Source organism: Mustelus asterias, chromosome 7 (genome assembly GCF_964213995.1).
Source record: "Mustelus asterias chromosome 7, sMusAst1.hap1.1, whole genome shotgun sequence".
NCBI lineage: Eukaryota > Metazoa > Chordata > Chondrichthyes > Carcharhiniformes > Triakidae > Mustelus > Mustelus asterias.
This window is the reverse complement of record NC_135807.1, coordinates 137,076,482-137,095,934: the sequence shown is the minus strand read 5'-3', so window position 1 is coordinate 137,095,934 and position 19,453 is coordinate 137,076,482. Positions and strand designations below refer to the sequence as shown.

At 46.3% G+C, this 19,453-nt stretch overlaps 1 protein-coding gene across 2 annotated transcripts in view; it reads left to right on the top strand.

Annotated features, from left to right (window-relative positions):
* col14a1a (collagen, type XIV, alpha 1a) overlaps positions 1 to 19,453 on the top strand; it is a 245,891-nt gene that overhangs the window by 169,828 nt on the left and 56,610 nt on the right. For both annotated transcript variants that reach the window (XM_078216910.1, XM_078216911.1), the window contains exons 29-34: positions 1,451 to 1,615; positions 4,933 to 4,971; positions 7,332 to 7,470; positions 9,941 to 10,083; positions 13,039 to 13,148; positions 15,421 to 15,579. In XM_078216910.1, the coding sequence (XP_078073036.1) occupies positions 1,451 to 1,615; positions 4,933 to 4,971; positions 7,332 to 7,470; positions 9,941 to 10,083; positions 13,039 to 13,148; positions 15,421 to 15,579 (755 nt within the window). The remainder of the gene's footprint in view (positions 1 to 1,450; positions 1,616 to 4,932; positions 4,972 to 7,331; positions 7,471 to 9,940; positions 10,084 to 13,038; positions 13,149 to 15,420; positions 15,580 to 19,453) is intronic.

Here is a 19,453-nt window from a genome sequence, read left to right as displayed (position 1 = left end):
CCCGCCCTCCATCCACCAGACAACAATCTGACCTCCCTCCCCCCAATCAGAGAATGATCGGACCTCCCTCCACCCCACCCCCGCCCCCACCAGAGATACATCTGACCTGCCTCCTCCTCCCTCCCTCCCCACCAGAGAATGATCTGACCCGCTTCTTCCCCCTCCCCCCTACCCTCCCCCTCCACACCCCCACCACCACCGATCTGAGTCAGAGAGCCGTTGGAAGCTCTGAACTTACTTCTTCAGAAGCTGGAGCGCCCGAAACAGACGTTTGCCGAGCAGGTCTGTTTCGCGCCGAATCTGGATGGGCGAACGCGATGGTAAAGGGGGAAATTCCGGTAAGGTTGGGCGGGCAGCCTATTAAATCAATTTAAATGCAATGCAAATGCATTTAAATCGCCATTGCGCCCATTTTGGGCGCGAATCGGATCACGGCCATTTTCAGGCCTTGGTAAAGTGGCCATCTGCGTGGACATGGGCGCGGATCACGTTAATGACCTCACGCCCGACTTTACCAAGTTTTTGCGCCCAAAAACGGGCGCGACGCAATGGTAAAATTGGGCCCTATGAGGCAATTTAGCATGGCCAATGCACCTAACCAGCACATCTTTGGAGTATGGGAGGAAACCGAGGCACCCGGAGGAAACCCACACAGACACGGGGAGAACGTGCAGACTCTGCACGGACAGTGACCCGAGGCCGGAATTGAACCCGGGTCTCCGGTGCAGTGAGGCAGCAATGCTAACCACTGTGTCACCATGTTCCATGTAAATGTATGTAAAGATGTTTGATTTGATTTATTATTGTCCCATGTATTAGTATACAATGAAAAGTATTGTTTCTTGCGCGCTATACGGACAAAGCATACCATTCATAGAGAAGGAAAGGAGAGAGTGCAGAATGTAGTGTTACAGTCATAGCTAGGGTGCAGAGAAAGATCAACTTAATGCGAGGTCGGTCCATTCAAAAGTCTGACAGCAGCAGGGAAGAAGCTGTTCTTGAGTCGGTTGGTACGTGACCTCAGACTTTTGTATCTTTATCCCGACGGAAGAAGGTGGAAGAGAGAATGTCCGGGGTGCGTGGGGTCCTTAATTATGCTGGCTGCTTTGCCGAGGCAGCGGGAAGTGTAGACAGAGTCAATGGATGGGAGGCTGGTTTGAGTGATGGATTGGGCTTCATTCTCGACCTTTTGTAGTTTCTTGCGGTCTCGGTCAGAGCAGGAGCCATACCAAGCTGTGATACATCTGCTGCAAGCACCAACAAACCTGTAAGGGGAATAAAATTCAAATACCCTAAAACTGTGCTGTATACATGATGTTGGTGTGTAGCTCACTTCTGTACACTAACAATTTCAGACATAAACAGGAAGGTAGGTGCAAGCAACCGTTTCCACAGTCTAGCAGTGAAGAACAATATTTAGAGTTGAAGCATCTTTCTGTTTCTGCTCCAGGTTACAGTATATTTGCCGTGGGCGTTGCTGATGCAGATTACTCTGAGCTCATCAACATTGCCAACAAGCCCAGTAACAGACACGCTTTCTTTGTGGATGATTTTGACGCCTTCAAGAAGATAGAAGATGAACTCGTTACCTTTGTCTGTGAGACAGCGTCTGCAAGTGAGTCACAATGTCTTGACGTTTCAACAACAACCTGTATTTGTATAGCGTTTTTAAGACAGTAAATCATCCCAAGGTGCTTCACAGCAGCATAACAAAACAAATTGGCATCAAAGCACATGAGGAGATGTAGGTGAGCCCACAAAAACATGGTCAAAGACATAGGATTTCAAGGAGCACCTTAAAGGGGGAGAGAGGGATGGAGAGATCTTAGAAAGAGTGCAGAAAAGATTTACTAGGATGCTACCGGGTCTAGATGGTTTGAGTTATAAGGAGAGACTGGATATATAAAATAATGAGGGGCATAGATCAGGTAGATAGTCAACATTTTTTCTCAAATGTAGGGGAGTCTAAAAGTAGAGGCATAAGTTTAAGGTGAGAGGGGAGAGATACAAAAGGGTCCAGAGGGGCAATTGTTTCACACAGAGGGTGGTGAGTGTATGGAATGAACTGCCAGAGGTAGTAGTAGAGGCGGGTACAATTTTATCTTTTAAAAGCATTTAGGCAGTTACATGGGTAAGATGGGTATAGAGGGATATGGGCCAAATGTTGGCAATTGGGACTAGCTTAGTGGTTAAAAAAATGGGTGGCATGGACAAGTTGGGCCGAAGAGCCTGTTTCCATGCTGTAAACCTCTATGACCCTATGACTCTATGACAGGTTCAGGGGGGGAATTCCAGAGTTTGGGATCCAGGCAGCTGAAGACCATCAATGGGGGAGTAATAGGAACCAGGAGTTCACCAGAGATCATAATTAAGCATGATGGGGCTGGAGAAGATTCCGGAGATTGGGAAGGGTGAGGATATGGAGGGATAGGAAAGAAAGGATGCTGGTCTGAGAGTCAATGTGGGTCAGTGAAGAGAAGGTTTTCTGGATAAACTCAGCGGGTCTGGCAGAATCTGTGGAGAGAGAAACAGGGTTAATGTTTCGTGTCCGTATGACTTCCTCAGAGCTGAAGAGGGATAGAGTTGTGATGGATTATATATGTGGAGAAGAAGGTGGAGAAGGTGCAGTAGAATAGAAGGTCAGGGATAGGTCAGAGTTAAGGAGGGATTGACAAAGATGTCATGGGCACAAGACAGAGACAGTGTTAATGTCAGTGTTAAGGACTGGAGAAGATGCTAATGGCGGCATAAAGGTGAGATAGCAGAACGTGTTAGTAGGAGAACCAGGGTTAGTGCGCAGTGGAAAGGAGGTGATGGAAGAATGGGGCATGGTGAAATTTGGGGCATGGTGAAATTTAGGACATTGGCAGCAGTGTCTTGGCTAAATTGCAGTTTACTGAGGGTAGATTATAGGAGACTGGTCTGGAGGGTGTTGGAGCAGGTCCAGTCTGGAAGTAATAGTGGCTTTGAAGCCATGACTGATGCACTTGTAGTCTGTCATCTGCTGATGATTTGAAAACGCAGGAAGCCGTGTCAGCAATACTGACGGTCTCATGTTCAGGAACATGTACGTGTTCAGTTGGACAGACACCATGAAACATGTTGGAGCTGTCAGCCCATGTCACAGGGCACCTCATGGCCCAATCACAGGGAGCGCTTTCGCCATGCGCTGACCTTCCACTATAATTCCCCACGTCTGTGCGGTACGGGTCACTGTGCTGTAGGTGCCTAAACCGTGTGTCTGAAACTGGTGCAAGAACCATTGTGTGGATTCATTGAAGCCCCAATTCCCCATCCGAATCCACCAATTGGCCAGTAATCAGTTTGGGCAGGCTGAACTTGCTGCCTCTGTGCTGGTGAACTGTGCCAACCTGAGCTGATGGTCAGCTCATTGCCAAATCTTGCCACATTTGCCGCTCCAGCTGTTGGGCTAACCGAGCGCAGGAGGTGGATTCCTGGTTTCATTATCCTTTGCGTGCAACTCAATCTGTTCAAAGACAACACTCCGAGATACACTCAATTTTCTCTGTGAGAGAATCCTAACCTGATCCAGACCATCATTGCCAAGCTCACACTACGGATGTCTCTGACAGGAGTGCTGCAGCTTAAGTGGCGCTCTTCTCAGAGATTCACCCCCAGAGCAGCTGGAGCTGAGCCGTCCCCAGAGGAGCTACGGACCATCTGTTGCTCACAGGTGGACCAAACCCTTAAAGAAAGGGACCGCAAATGAAGAACGTGCATTTCTGTAGCACCGTTCACATCCTGCAGACGTCCCACTTCACAGCCAGCCAGGTACTTCTTGAAATGAAGTCCCGGTTGTAATATAGGAAACCCTGCAGCCAATCTGTGCACAGCAGGATCCCACGAACATCACCGGGTGATTGACCAGATACTCTGTTTTAGTGATGTTGATTGAGAGTCAAGATATTGGCAAGAAGGACCTGCCCTACTCTTCTTCAACATAGTGTTAAAGGATCTTTAGGGGCAGCACAGTGGTTAGCACTGCTGCCTCACAGTGCCAGGGACCCGGGTTCAATTCCAGCCTCGGGTCACTGTCTGTGCTGAGTCTGCACGTTCTCCCCGTGTCTGCGTGGATTTCCTCCGGGTGCTCCGGTTCCCTCCCACAGTCCAGCAGATGTGCTGATTAGGTGCATTGTCCATGTTAAATTCTCCCTCACTTTACCCAAACAGGATCCGGAGTGTGGTGACTAGGGCATTTTCATAGTAACTTCATTGCAGTGTTAATGTAAGCCTACTTGTGACTAATAAATAAACTTTACCTTTAAACTTCTTTTATATCCCTCTGAAAGGGTGTGATATGTGAGATTGATACCTCAACTGGGAGACAGTGCAGCACACCCTCAATACTGCCCAACAAGATCAGCCTGGAGATTTGTTCCCAGGTCTGGGAATCTATCACCTTCCAAACCAGAAGCTCAGCCTCACATCCCATTGCTTTTGTGCCCCATCTGCTCCGTCACCTGGTGCCCCAACAACCTGTCTGCAACTGTTTAAAGTTTATTTATTAGTGTCACAAGTAGGCATACATTAACACTGCAATGAAGTTACTGCAAAGATCCCCTAGTCGCCACACTCCAGCGCCCGTTTGGGTACACTGAGAGAGAATTTAGCACGGCCAATGCAGCTAACCAGCACGTCTTTCGGACTCTGGGAGGAAACCGGAGCACCCGGAGGAAACCCACGCAGGGGGAACATGCAGACTCCGCACAGACGGTCACCCAAGCCAGGAATCGAACCCGGGTCCCTGGCGCTGTGGGGCAGCCGTGTTAACCGCTGTGCCACCGTGAAAGACCTGGTTCCTGATCCCGAGTTGGAAAGGGGAAGATGCTATACCTTTCACATCTGTGCTGGAGAGCTGAGAGAATGAAATCACATCTGGATATTAATGTGTTTCAATTGTTATGTTTGCAGCTTGCCCCTTGGTCTCACTCGGCAGTAACAGTATTGCAGGTAAAGGAATCACTACACCGTTAACCATTTGATGGACAGCCACAAGAAAACGGAATCAGAATTGTCACAGCACAGAAAGAGGCTCTTCGGCCCATCACATCCCAGCTTTCCAATTGAGCAATACGCCTCGTGCCTGCTCCCAATAATCTGTGCCCTCTTGTTCCAGATCCTTCCACTAGTGGGAACAATTTACATCTGTCTACTTGGTCTAGTCCCCTTATCATTTGAATTCCTCTAACAACCTTCTCTTGACCAAGGAGAACAGTCACAACATCTCCAATCTATCTACGCAACTACCTACACTCCTCATTTCTTTAATATTCATAGAGTCTGAGAGTTTTACAGCACTGAAGGAGGCCTTTTGGCCCATCGCGTCTGTGCCGGTCATTAAAACACCAATCTATTCCAATCCCATTTTCCAGAACTTGTTCTGTTGCCTCGTATCCTCTGGTGTTTCAGGTGCTAATCTAAATGCTTCTTAAATGTTGTGAGGGTTCCCAGCTCTGCCACCCTTTCAGGCAGTGAGTTCCAGACTCCCATCACCTCAAATCCCCTCAATCAGAGTTTAAAAATCAACGATGATTTATTCCTTTTCTAACCACTGGTTTCATCCACAGTAAAATACCACGAGATTTACACCTTTACATCAGTTACACAATCATAAACTTGAATGACCAATGTTTCCACTTCAGGAGACTAAGGGGTTAATAATCTATTGATATTCTGTGTGGGATTCTTCTTACTCATCTCAAACTGATCTCAGAAACTATTTCTTCACTTTATTCTCGAAATGTAAAGATGTTAAAATAAATATTAGCCTGCAATACATACAAGCAAAGATTCTTTCATTTTTACGTGAAGAGGATACACTGTTTTCGAACCCTTGCATGAGGCTCACATTCTGCAATTCTTGATGACAATATAACATTTTTTGATAACTTTTCTCTCTCACTTTTCCGTGGTGACCCAGAATGCTACTCTAGATTAACCAGTGGGTGAAAGGTTATTGGAGGGTCGGCAGGAATGTGGGGTTGAGTTTGCAATCAGATCAGCCATGACCTTATTGAATGGTGGAACAGACTCAAGGGGCCGAGTGGCCTACCCCTGCTCCTAATTCAGAAAGTGCCCCTTGTGGACAGCGCTGTTTCCACAGTCTCCCCCAGGCCACTTTATCTGTAGCCTTCCACGGAGTCCGCTCAGCACTTTCCAATTTGTGGTCAACTTTCCCCTTATCTTAAATTACCTTAAATCAGTCCCCCTTGGTTATTGGCGCCTTTACTAAGAGGAAAAATGTCTTCCTATTTACCCTATCTTTGTGCCTCATAATTCTACACACCTCAATCAGGTTCACCCTCTTGTGAAACTTTTCTGCTCCCTCTCCACATCTAAAGTGTGACGCCCAGAACTCGACACAATGCTCCAGTTGAGGCCAAACTAGTGTTTTATACAAGTTTAAAATAATCCTATTGGATAAGGTCTAAGTTGCTGTATCCTTTCTTAATCGCTCTCTTAACCTGCCCTGCCACCTTCACCCCGACATGTCTGCTTCTCCAACCCTTCACAATCTCCATGCTGATTATCCAATGGTAACTGAAGCCGGATTGTTAGAATGATTGCAATTTGGGTGAATGCTTCTTCACTTGCCAGCCTTGTGAAAGTGATCACATCACAATAGAATCTTCACTGCTCCAAATAACACCATTCCTTGCTTTAAGGATGTTTTTTTCCCTTTTATAACATTGAGGGGATTTCAGCCTGCTGTCCAACCCAAACGAAACCAGGTTAGTGAAAGGATTTGTGTTCCTCTGTACATCACTATGGCTAATTGGATAGCTCTTTCAAGGAGCTAGCACAGGCATGATGGGTTGAGTGGGCTTTTCCAATGCTGTAAGATTCTATGAAGCCCATTTGATATCCAAACATCCCCTGTCTTTAGCGGGGCTTAGGCTGATAAGATTTCAAACTTCTCATTTTACCTGTGCCCACCAGTCTCCCCTGCCCCCTCCACTGCAACTCCACCCCCACGCCAGCTTGGTTCCCTATTCTTTGTCATTGAAGACCTCTCGGAGATCCACCTGGGATCTGCGAGGATGAAAAACATGTGCGCCGAAATTTTACTGCCCCGCCCGCCACAGAATCGGAGTGGGCGACGGGCGGACAATGGAAATGTCCGTTGACCTCTGGCAGGATTTTCCAGTCTCGGGTCGAGCGGGGCCGTAAAATCCCAATAGTGGAAAAATTTCAGTGATCGTTCATTAAACTATCAAAGGGAGAAAAAAAACTTTTTGCATCAGTTTTTCAAACTGAATTGTTGGGAGATATTTTATGAGTGTCCCACCACAATTCATTGGTGCTTGCAGGGTTTAAGATGATGGAGATGTTCGGGCTGGTTGAGAAGGAGTACGCTTCTGTTGAAGGTGTCTCGCTGGAGTCTGGCTCACTCAATAGCTTTCCTTGCTTTAGACTTCACAAGGACGCTCTGATATCGCAACCAACCAGGTATGTGTTGTAACTGGAGCTGAGATTTCAGAACAAAGTTTGCTGTATAGTTCATATGTTTATTGATCTAGACATGAACATGGTATCATTTACAATAATCGCTCTTCTTAGACTGCCTTTACTTTAATAGTCAAGAAAGCTGGTGGTGAAATTACAAGGAGAGATTAAACAAATTAGTGTTGTATTTCCTGGAATTTAGAAGGTAACTTGATCAAACTTTGGAAAATATTAAGGGAATCAGATAGGGCAGACTGAGAGAAGCTATTTGGTAAACCGAGGATTAGGGGGAATAGTCTAAATATTAAGGCCCACACCTCTGGGGGGCGAATTAGGAACACTTCTGCACAGAGAGAATGGCAGAAGATTGGAACTCTCTTTTCCATAACTGTTGCTAAACCAATTGTTCATAGAATCATGGAATCCCTACAGTGCAGAAGGAGGCCATTCGGCCCATCGAGCCTGCACCGACTACAATCCCACCCAGGCCATGTAACCCCCAAGTGCTTACAATGTTAATCCCCCTGACATAAGGGACAATTTAGCATGGCCAATCCACCTAACCCACACATCTTTGGAGTGTGGGAGGAAACCGGAGCACCCGGAGGAAACCCACACAGACACGGGGAGAACGTACACACAGATACACAGTCCAAAGATGTGCGGGTTAGGTTGATTGGCCAGGTTAAAAATTGCCCCTTAGAGTCCTGGATGTGTAGGTTAGCGGGTAAATATGTGGGCGTAGGGCCTGGGTGGGATTGTGGTCGGTGCAGACTCGATGGGCCGAATGGCCTCCTTCTGCACTGTAGGGTTTCTATGTTTCTTTCTAGATAGTGACCTGAGGCCGGATTTTGGTTACCCAGTGGTATTGATGATATGGGCAGGTGTGTGCGGTTAGGTTGCAGACCAGCTAGGACCTCATTGAATGGCCAAACAGGCTCGAGGGGCTGAATGTCCTTCCACCGTTCCTGCTGTTCCTATGAATGGACAGGAGTGAGAGCGGAGGAGACCAGTAAAGAGCTGTGTGAAATCGAGATGCAACAATTGACTGATTGGCTTTCAAAACCGTTTGGTTGAAGCAGGAAAGTGGAGAGTTAGAAAGGAAGCGAGCTGGATTATCGACTGAGCACAGAGGGGTTATGGAAGACACAGATGTGTATTCTGCCTAGTTGGATTTATAATCACGTGGTGTTATATCCCGGAGTTGAAGTTGCAGACAGAGTTTAGAAAACAACCTGGGACTCTTTACTCTGGAAAAAAGAAGGCCCAGAGGTGACCTGAAAGAGATCTTTAAAAATCGCAAAAGGTCTTCAAGAGAGTAGACATGGAGAAGGTGTTGTCACGTGTAGAGGCAGCCAAAACTAAGAGTGATCATGTTAAATACAAGATAGTGACTAATAAATCGGGTAGAGAATTCAGGAGAGCTTTCTTTACTCAGAGCGATGAGAATGAGGAACTTGCCCCCACAGCGAATGGTTGAGGTGAATAATATATTCCCATTTAAAGGGAGTTGGATAAGTACGTGAAGTCGGAAGGATACGCTGAGGGGGTTAGATGAATAGTCAGGGGTGAAGGCTCATGTGGAGCATTGCCACTAGCAGGGACCAGGTGGGCCGAATGGCCTGTTTCTACAAGGCACAGTCTGTGTAATTAGTTGTACTTGGAATACTGCAGATCATAAAGCTAAGATCTCAAATAATTGAAGACATCTCTTAGACTTGTATTAAAATATTATTTTTCACCAACAAGGGTTGTGTTGGGGATCACATTTCTGAGGGATGCAAAGGCTGCTATTGGTTACCCAGGGTGGAACCTATGGTGGGAGCTAGTAAGTTACAACTCCAGGGATGACATTAAAATAACACACGTCATTGCGTTCTTTTGATTTGATTTTGATTTGATTTATTATTGTCGCATGTATTAGTATACAGTGAAAAGTATTGTTTCTTGCGCGCTATATAGACAAAGCATAATGTTCATAGAGAAGGAAAAAAGACAGTGCAGAATGTAGTGTTACAGTCATAGTTAGGGTGTAGAGAAAGATCAACTTAATGCAAGGTAGGTCCATTCAAAAGTCTGATGGCAGCAGGGAAGAAGCTGTTCTTCAGTCGGTTGGTACGTGACCTCAAATTTTTGTAACTTTTTCCTGACAGAAGAAGATGGAAGAGAGAATGTCCGGGGTGCGTGGGGTCCTTAATTATGCTGGCTGCTTTTCCGAGGCAGTGGGAAGTGTAGATAGAGTGAGTGGGTGGGAGGCTGGTTTGAGTGATGGCATGGGCTTTGTTCACAACCCTTTGTAGTTTCTTGCGGTCTTGGACAGAGCAGGAGCCATACCAAGCTGTGATGCAACCAGGTGCACCTGTAGAAGTTGGTGAGAGTCGTAGTGGACATGCCAAATTTCCTTAGTCTCCTGAGAAAGTAGAGGCATTGGTGGAGTAGAGGAGTTCTATTAACTGCACTGTATGTTTGTCAGGAATGTCCACCCTGAGGGACTGCCTTCTGATTACACTATCACCTTCCTGTTCCGCCTGTTGCCTGACACTCCACAGGAACCCTTTGCCCTCTGGGAGATTCTCAACAAGCAGAATGAGCCTCTGGTCGGAGTCATCTTGGACAGTAAGAGATTTTTCATCCATTCACTTCCGTGTTGTGTGGAACAATATCAGATTGAGGTTGGTCTCCAGCCTTCAAGCTCAGAGTTATTTAGGAGGGTGAACTAGAGATCAAGTGTACACTGCTGCTACTAAATTAATCCTGTGTAATGCTTATCTATAGCCCTTTCACAACAGCCTCTGAATGCCCCATAGTGTTTTACAGGCAATGAGGTGTCGTCACTGATGCAATGTAGGAAACACAGCAGCCAAACTCCCATAAGCAGCAATGTGATAAATAACCAGATAGTCTGTTTTAATGATGTTGGATGAATGACCCAGGGGACACCCATGCCCTTCTTTGAACGAGTCCCTTTACATCCTTTCGAGAAGGATGACTTAAAGCTTCATCTGAAAAAAGGCACCTCCAACAGTGCAGCACCTTGTAATATCCTAACCATGTGAGGCGTTGTGGGTTTTAACAGAAGAAGAAAGGACGTGGTGTGCACGCGCAGATTCATACTAACAGACAACAGGTTTTATTGAAGAGCTGCTCTCTGCACTGCGTTCAGTACAAAACCGAAAATAAAACAACATTCAGCCAAATGACTTCACCAGCAAATCATGTAATTAGCTCTTAAAGCAACCTTCGCCCTTTTAAAATATAATTCACCTCCCCTCAGTACTATACTGGAGTGTCAGCCTGGATTCTGAGCTCATCTCCCTGGGTGGGGTTATGAATTCACGAGCTTCTGACTCAGAGGTGAGAGTTCAACCACTGAGTCACAACCGACTCCCTAAATACCAAAGCAATATAACGTAGAGGGTTACTGATCTTCCTAATGGCCGCAACACACGGGTTAATCAGTTTAAAATGTTTGGTTGCTTGGTAAATTCTAATCACATTTGTTTCCAACTTCATTTGATTGTCAAGTCTTGTGATCTGAACAAATAGAATCATAGAATCCCTACAGTGCAAAAGGAGGCCATTTGGCCCTTCGAGTCTGCACCGACCACAATCCCACCCAGGCCGTATCCCCATAACCCCATGTACTTAACCTCCTAATCCCCCGACATTAAGGGGCAACTTAGCATGGCCAATCCACCTAACCCGCACATCTTTGGAGTGTAGGAGGAAACTGGAGCACCCGGATGAAACCCACGCAGACATGGGAAGAATGTGCAAACTCCACACAGACAGTCACCCAAGCCAGGAATTGAACCTGGGTCGCTGGCACTGTGAGGCAGCAGTACTAACCACTGTGCCACCATGCCATCCCCAAATGCTTCAGTATTTTAGAGTCGTAGACTTATCATTGCACAGAAGGTGGCCATTCAACCCCTTGAGGTCATGTTATCCTTCTGTATAGAAATCCGGTCAGTCCCATTTCCCCGCCTATCCCCATATTTCTGCAAATCTGCTCCTTTTGAGTGTCTTTCCAATTTCCTTTTGAATTGGTCTCTGCTTCTATCATCCTCATTAACTCTGAGTTCCAGATCACTATTACCCCTTGTGTAAAAAACCTTCTTCCTCACATCCCCCTGTATCACTTACCCAAAGCCTTACGTCTGTGTCTCTTACTCCTTCTATCATCAGCTAATGGGAACAGCTTATCTTTGTCTGCCCCATCTTAACCTGTCATAAGCTTATACTCCACTATCAAATCTCCCCTCAGTCTCCATGTAGATCAGATCCAGCCTATCCCTGGGACCACTCTGGTAAAACCCTCCTCAGGACCCTCACATTGGCTGGATGGGTAAGGGGTTTTGGGAAAGTTCCCAGTTCGGCCTGCCCACCTTGGGAGGAAGTTTCCTCAAGGATAGAATCTTCACTGTTGTGGAGGGTGGGTGAGGGTGGAGTCAGGCCAGCTGACCCAGGAAGAAGTACAGAGGCACTCACAGAGACTGCGCTGGAGGAGGAGAGAGGGGGGGGGGGGTGGCGGTTGCTGAGGTGTGCTGTTTAAACGGCCCTCCTTGGTGCATTGGGACCATTTCTCAGCTGAGAGAAAAACACGCAGGTCCTCTAACCATCAGCCCTCACACCCCTTTCTCCCTCCAAATACTCCCCATATCACCTCATACCCCGTACCCACTCCCATGGCCCCCAGTGCCTAACTCTGCCCTTCCAACCACCCCTATGGCCCCCCCCCCCCCCCCCCCCCCCCATATCCTCCATGCCATGTTCTGACCTGTCACAAATCCCCATGGTTACAGATGTCCCTTATACAAAGCCATGGCATTTTCATTGACCCACTGCACATGCTCCAGAACCAATGAACCCCATAGTGTAAAGTGGAATGTGTAAATAAACTTGGAACAAAAGCATTGAGATTTTCTCCTATATTGTAAAAATAGTCTGAAGTACAAGCTAATAAAAGTGTCAATCATCCAGGTCCTTTGAAATTTATAAAAATATAAATCACAAACCCTTGAAACCACTTAACTCATGTAAACAAACATTGTGAAATTTACTACAAAGTTCAGAGAGCCTAAGCTGTCAATCAAACAATGTTTCCTAGGCTCTCAGCCAAGCATACATAATGAGGGAGTCCTTTTGAACCTCCCTTTGAAAAGGTCCCTCATGCACACTAGAGTTCATAAATCCTCTAAGGAGCCGGGAACCACAATAGGACATGCCTATCTCTGCAATGGAGCCAGCCAGGTCGGGAGTGCAAGATGTGGGCTCCAGCCAGGAACCAGCCCGCATCCTTTAAAAACACTGCTGAAGATAGCACATCCCGGGAATAATGTCCGGAATCCCAGAATCGCGACCTGCCCTCCATTTTTAAAGAACTCCCGAGTCAACTGGATACACAGTGAAAATCCAGTCCATCCTTCCTACTGCGCAGTGATCAGAATTGGGTGCAATGTCGTACTGCAGCTCAAACTAAGCTTAATAAAGCATGATCTGCTTTCGTACCCAGTGCCTATCAATCTCTAATTTTAATCAATTTTAATCTTTTTATTTTGCTGTGTTTAGATGGTGGGAAAACCCTCACTTATTTTAACTATGATTACAAGAATGAGTTTCAAACAGTCACCTTCGAGGATCCAGGCGTCAAGAAGATTTTCTTTGGAAGCTTTCACAAGGTCAGCTAATATAACTCAATAAATGAACCCTCCTTTAACAGTCCTGTCTGTATTCTGTGTCTGTTCCCTTTTTTGATCTTAGACTACAGTTTTTGCATCATCTACGTCCCAGCGACTCACCCGGTTCGGACATTCTCTCGGGTTACTTTTTGTTACCATTTGGTGTTCTCCACTTCACAAACTGAGAATAATTTTATTTAACCTGCGTTTTGGCGACTGAACAAAATACGTATTGTGGAAGCAGTTATGCGATAATTGGAGAATGATGCCATGGTGCATGTGCAGCGTGCTGTGTATCCTTGGTGTTAAGAATATAAGAACGAGGAGCAGGAGTAGGCTATCTGGCCCCTCAAGCCTGCTCCGCCATTCAATAAGATCACGGCTGATCTTTACGTGGACTCAGCTCCACTTATCCACCTGCTTACCATAATCCTTAATTCCCTTACTGTTCAAAATCTATCTATCTTTGCCTTAAAAACATTCAATGAGGGTAGCCTCAACTGCTTCACTGAGCAGGGAATTCCACAGATTCACAACCCTTTGGGTGAAGAAGTTCCTCCTCAACTCAGTCTTAACTGTGCTTCCCCTTATTTTGAGGCCATGCCCCCTAGTTCTAGTTTCACCCACCAGTGGAAACAACCTCCCTTCTTCTACCATATCTATTCCCTTCATGATCTTGCACGTTTCTATAAGATCCCCCCTCATTCTTCTGAATTCCAATGAGCATAGTCAGTGTTCTTGGGTGGCACAGTGGTTAGCACTGCTGTCTCACAGCGCCAGAGACCCGGAATTTGATTCCCAGCTTGGGTGACTGTGTGGAGTCTGCATGTTCTCCCCGTGTCTGCTGGGTTTCCTCTGGGTGCTCCGGTTTCCTCCCACCGTCCGAAAGACGCGCTGGTTAGGGTGCATTGGCCGTGCTAAATTCTCCTTCAGTGTACCCGAACAGGCGCCGGAGTGTGGCGACTAGGGGATTTTCACAGTAACTTCATTGCGGTGTTAATGTAAGCCTACTTGTGACACTAATAAATAAACTTTTTATTTAATATCATTCTGATACCTTACACTTTCTGGAGATGTTACACAAAGTGGGATCTGAAGGAGAGTCATTCGGACTCGAAACGTTGGGTGGGACCTTCTGAGCATCCACCCCAGTGGCGGGATCTGCTGGCCCCCCCCCCGCTGTCGATGGGGTTCCTGTTGTTTGCAGCACCCCCTCCCCACTGGGAAACCATGGTGATGGTTTGCTGTCGGTGGGACCAGAAGACCCCGCTGGTAGAAACGGCTGTACAATTCCAGCCGTTAGCTCCGCAGATGTTGCCAGACCTGCTGAGTTTATTCAGCATTTCCTGTTTTCATCACACAAACTGTGGTTACATTCCCTGGAATTCAGAAGGTTAAGAGCTGATTTGAGAGGTGGTTTTCATGATCTGAAGGGGGAAAGATAGGGTAGAAAAAGAGAAACTATTCCCACTGGTTGGGGCCCAGGACTCTGGGGTATTGCCTAGAAATTCGAGCCAGACCATTCCGGAGTGAAATTAGGAAACATTTCCACACGCACCGAGTGGTGGAGTTTGGAACTCGTCCACAAACAGCCATTGATGTGAGATTAATTGTTAATATTAAATCTGGGATTGATAGATTATTGTTAATCAAAGGTATAAGCACTGCTGCCTCACAGCACCAGGGATCCGAGTTCAATTCCAGCCTTGGAGTCTGCATGTTCTCCCCATGTCTGCGTGGGTTTCCTCTGGTGCTATGGTTTCTTCCCACAGTCCAAAAGAAGTGCTGGGTAGGTGGATTAGCCATGCTAAATTGCCCCTTAGTGGCAAAGGATGTGCAGGGTAGGTGGATTGGCCATGCTAAATTGTCCTTTAGTGTTCAGAGATGAACAGGTTAGGTGGACTGGCCATGCTAAATTGCCCCTTAGTGGCAAAAGATATGCAGGTTAGATGGACTAGCCATGCTAAATTGCCCCTTAGTGTCCAAAGCTGTGTAGGTTAGGAGGATTAATGGATAAATATGTGGGGTTATGGTGATAGGCCCTGGATAAGATGCTGTTCGAGAGTCGGTGTGGAATTGATGGGCCGAATGGCCTCCTTCTGCACAGTAGGGATTCTATGATAGATATGTGGCTAAGGTGGATATGCAGAATTAGATCAGAGGTGGCCATGATCTTATTGAGCTAGGAAGCATGTCTAAGGGGCTGAATGGCCTCCTCATGTTCCTGGTGTTTCTATTCTGTGTAATGTTATTTCATATTCATTTCCAACAGGTGCATGTGATTATCACCAAAACCCACGCCAAGCTGGTTGTTGACTGCAAACAAATCGGCGAGAAGATCATCAATGCGGCGGGGAACATCACTACCAACGGGGTAGAAGTGTTGGGCCGAATGGTGCGGTCGAGGGGCCCACGGGATAACTCCGCACCTGTGAGTAACACAACACTTTCTTCATCACTGCCAGCGTATAATAGGTCATGTTGATCATTGCCTCCACAGCATTGGGCCATATCAGAACTTGCTTTCATACAGCGCTTTCTACGGAGCAGAATTTCGCAAGTGCATTACTAAATCTGACACTGAGTCAGGGGGGGAGATATTCCGACAGGCGACCGAACGATTGGTCAGCGAGGTAGATTTTTAAAGGGTGTCATAAAGGAGGGAGAGAGAGGTGCAGAGGTTTATTGAGGGAAGTCCAGAGCTAGGCAGCCGAATGTTTGGTTGCCAATGGTGAGACAATGAAAATTGTGGGTGGGCAAGGAGTGGGAATTAGATGAGTGCAGATATCTGTGAGGAAGGAAAGTTACACTGACCAACTGTTACGTTTGGGGTTTCTCAGGATACTCCCATGGCAGAGATGTGGAGGCACGGTGGCACAGTGGTTAGCACTATTGCCTCACAGCTCCAGGGACCCGGGTTCGATTCCTGGCTTCGGGTCACTGTCTGTGTGGAGTTTGCACGTTCTCCCCGTGTCTGTGTGGGTTTCCTCCGGGTGCTCCGGTTTCCTCCCACACTCCGAAGATGTGCACATTAGGGGAATTGGCCATGTTAAATTGCCCCTTAGTGTCAGGGGGATTAGCTAGGGTAAATATGTGGGGTTACGGAGATAGGGCCTAGGTGGGGTTGCTGTTGGTACAGGCTCGATGGGCCGAATGGCCAATTCTCTGCATTGTAACGATTCTAAGACTGTAATTGAAGCCCAAGCAGACTTTGAAAGCAAGGATTGCTGAATGAAGTGCCCATTTGGTAACAATGTGTGAAATGTAAAGTCACCATTATTGCCAGTCACTCTCGTTACTGTGGAATCGCTCTGAGACCTGGCTGTGATTTCCTGATGAATTCTTTGTGGTTTATGCTGCAACTAAACATTGGAAGAGAGAGATTTTCCCAGCTGGTGAACTTGATGCTGTCTCAAGAGTGACTTACTTAACAGTAGCAAAGAATTTATTTTAATTAAGGTTTGGTGTATTTGATTTGCATAGAAGAGAGTATAAGGCCTATTTTGTTTTAAGCAGTGATTAGGGAGTCAGTAACTATTTTATTGAAGAGCACAGGGTCAATAAAGGATTAATAGCACCTCTATCGCTGCACTCAGGGCTATTAACAGCTCTCTGTGAAGCAATAACAACTCCCATTTATAAAACTGTTTTACAAGAGCACCATCAATAATATCGAGCTCATGAGGAGATATTAAAGAGCTCCAAAACCCTGGTGGAAGAGTGGGGATGTAAGGAGCATCACAAAAGGGGAGACAGATCGATGGGTTTCAGGGGGGAATTCCAGAGCTTAGGGCACCCAGGCACGTCTGCTGACGGTGGAGACGTTTAAAATCAGGAATGTGCAAAGGGGCCAGAATTGAAGGAGCGCAGGAACCTCTGAGGCTTGCAGGACACGGAGAGGGGTCACGTCGGGATTTGGGGGAAAAAAATGGACAGGGATCTTAAAATCTAAGGTGTTACTGGGCTGAGAGCAAGTGTAGGTTAGTGAGCGATGGGGTGAAGGGGACTTGGAGGGAGCTGAGTTTCGGCAGCTGAGTTGTAGGTGAAACAAAAACAGAAAATGCTGGAAAATCTCAGCAGGTCTGACAGCATCTGTGGAGAGAGAATAGAGCTAACATTTTGAGTCTCGATGATGTTATGGTTCAGGTCAGAAACTCCCAAGTGTTTTATGGAGCCCGCCTGGATCATAAGTTTTGCATTTTGAATTTGGGTAGGATAAGCATGGTCAGTTTCATGTCAGGTAGGATTCAAATGACCCACTAGGGTCATTTCTCAAACAAAATTTATTTAAGAATATAGTTAAGTTGTATAGTAAGAAAATTAGCAAGAACTTTTATCAAATACAAACACGAAACAGAACAATCACTATAACGTATAACCCTTAACAAATATATCTAATGTGTTCCAATCAAACCAATCCCATAGACCAAAGACCCTTTTCACAGGTTTAACACAGCAAAGACTAATGCTCACGTGATACTGAACTTGAGACCTTTGGATGACGTCTGCAGTTCTCTGGATAGACTCCGAACAGTTTGAAGTCAGAACAGCTTCCCAGACTAGGGAGAGACTCTGGTCAAGCCACCGACAGCAGATTTTCTACCCCAGGAAGGCTTGCACCTAAACAGCAGAATTTCTCAAATCCAGGCACAGAGAGTGAGAGAGACACTGCTTTCAGTCTGATGTCCACTCCCTTCTAAAGTGTACACTGCTACCAGACAAAAAAAACCTAGAATTCCCTAGGAAGGAAAAAGAACCTGATCAGGACCCATGGCCTTCCTCCTAACAATGCAGGGCCATAAAACCAACCCCCGAGTAAACATAAACAACCCCATTTAAACCACTTCAGGAGCAATAAAGGGATTCATCGTAGTCAGCCCGGCAACAATGAGAAAACAAACTGAAAAAGTTTGCTTACAACTGCAGAGTACGTGCTTTAAAAAACACACTTCTTAAAGGTACACTAACGTCACAGTGACCCTTTGTCAAAGCTAAGAGCAAAGAAAATCAGGAAAGATTTATACTATGTGGGTGAAGGGGGGCTGTAATTTGATAAAGCGAATGTAAATGAGGATGAAGAAGGATAAGAAAGGTGCTAAAAGTGATCATTAAGTGATCAGAATGTGTGACTATTTATAAACCCTTTTCAATGCTGAAATATATACAGATTGTTTTCTTATCGTCAATGTACAAATCTAATCTCCTTTACAATACTTCTCATTGAGGAGGCAGTGGTGTAGTGGTATTGTCACTGGACAAGTAATCCAGAGACCCAGGGTAATGCCCTGGGGACCCGGGTTCGAATCCCACCACGGCAAATGGTGAAATTTGAATTCAGTAAAAGTCTGGAATTAAAAGTCTACCGATGACCATGAAACTATTGTCAATTGTCGGAAAAACCCATCTGGTTCACTAATGTCCTTATGGGAAGGCAATCTGCTGTCCTTACCTGGTCTGGCCTACATGTGACTCCAGAGCCACAGCAATGTGTTTGACTCTCAACTGCCCTCGGGCAACTAGGGATGGGCAATAAATGCTGGCCCAGCCAGTGACACCCATGTCCCACGACTGAATAAAAAAAATTGACAGTAGATATTCGTGTTCCAGTTCCAAAGCTAACTAGTAGCAATGGCTTTTCACGTTCCACTTTGACAGACACAATACCTGCTGTCCTCTGACAATGACAAGACCTGGTGGCACAGTGGTTAGCTCTGCTGCCTCACAGTGCCAGGGACCAGGGTTCAATTCCAGCCTTGGGTGACTGTCTGTGTGGAGTTTTCACATTCTCCCTGTGTCTGCGTGGGTTTCCTCCGGGTGCTCCGGTTTCCTCCCACAGTCCAAAGATTTGCAGGTTGGGTGGATTGGCCATGCTAAATTGCCCCTTAGTGCCCCAAGATGTGCGGGTTAGGGGGGTTAGCGGGGTAAATATGTGGGATTACGGGTATAGAGCCTGGGTGGGTTGCTCTGTTGGAAAGTTAGTGATCCCCCAGCATCAAAGGGGGACATGGAATTTCCTATTGGCGGGACTGACAGAACAGAGTTGGGCCAATTAGCTTCAATGCATCAACACTGTGTTACACCTGCTGATTTTGGAGCTCTGGGCTTCAATAGTAAACCCCCTCGACAGACGGGAGTGGGTTGACAGGATTAAATTGTCAAATGCCTGGAATACCAACACCAACCCACCGCACACATTGCTATTTTTGACAGCATGGAGAGACAGGACGTTTCAGGAACGTGTTTAAAGTGGGATCACGCTTGGGAGTGGAAGCCTGATTTTAAACTCACTGTTGCTGCATGGGTTT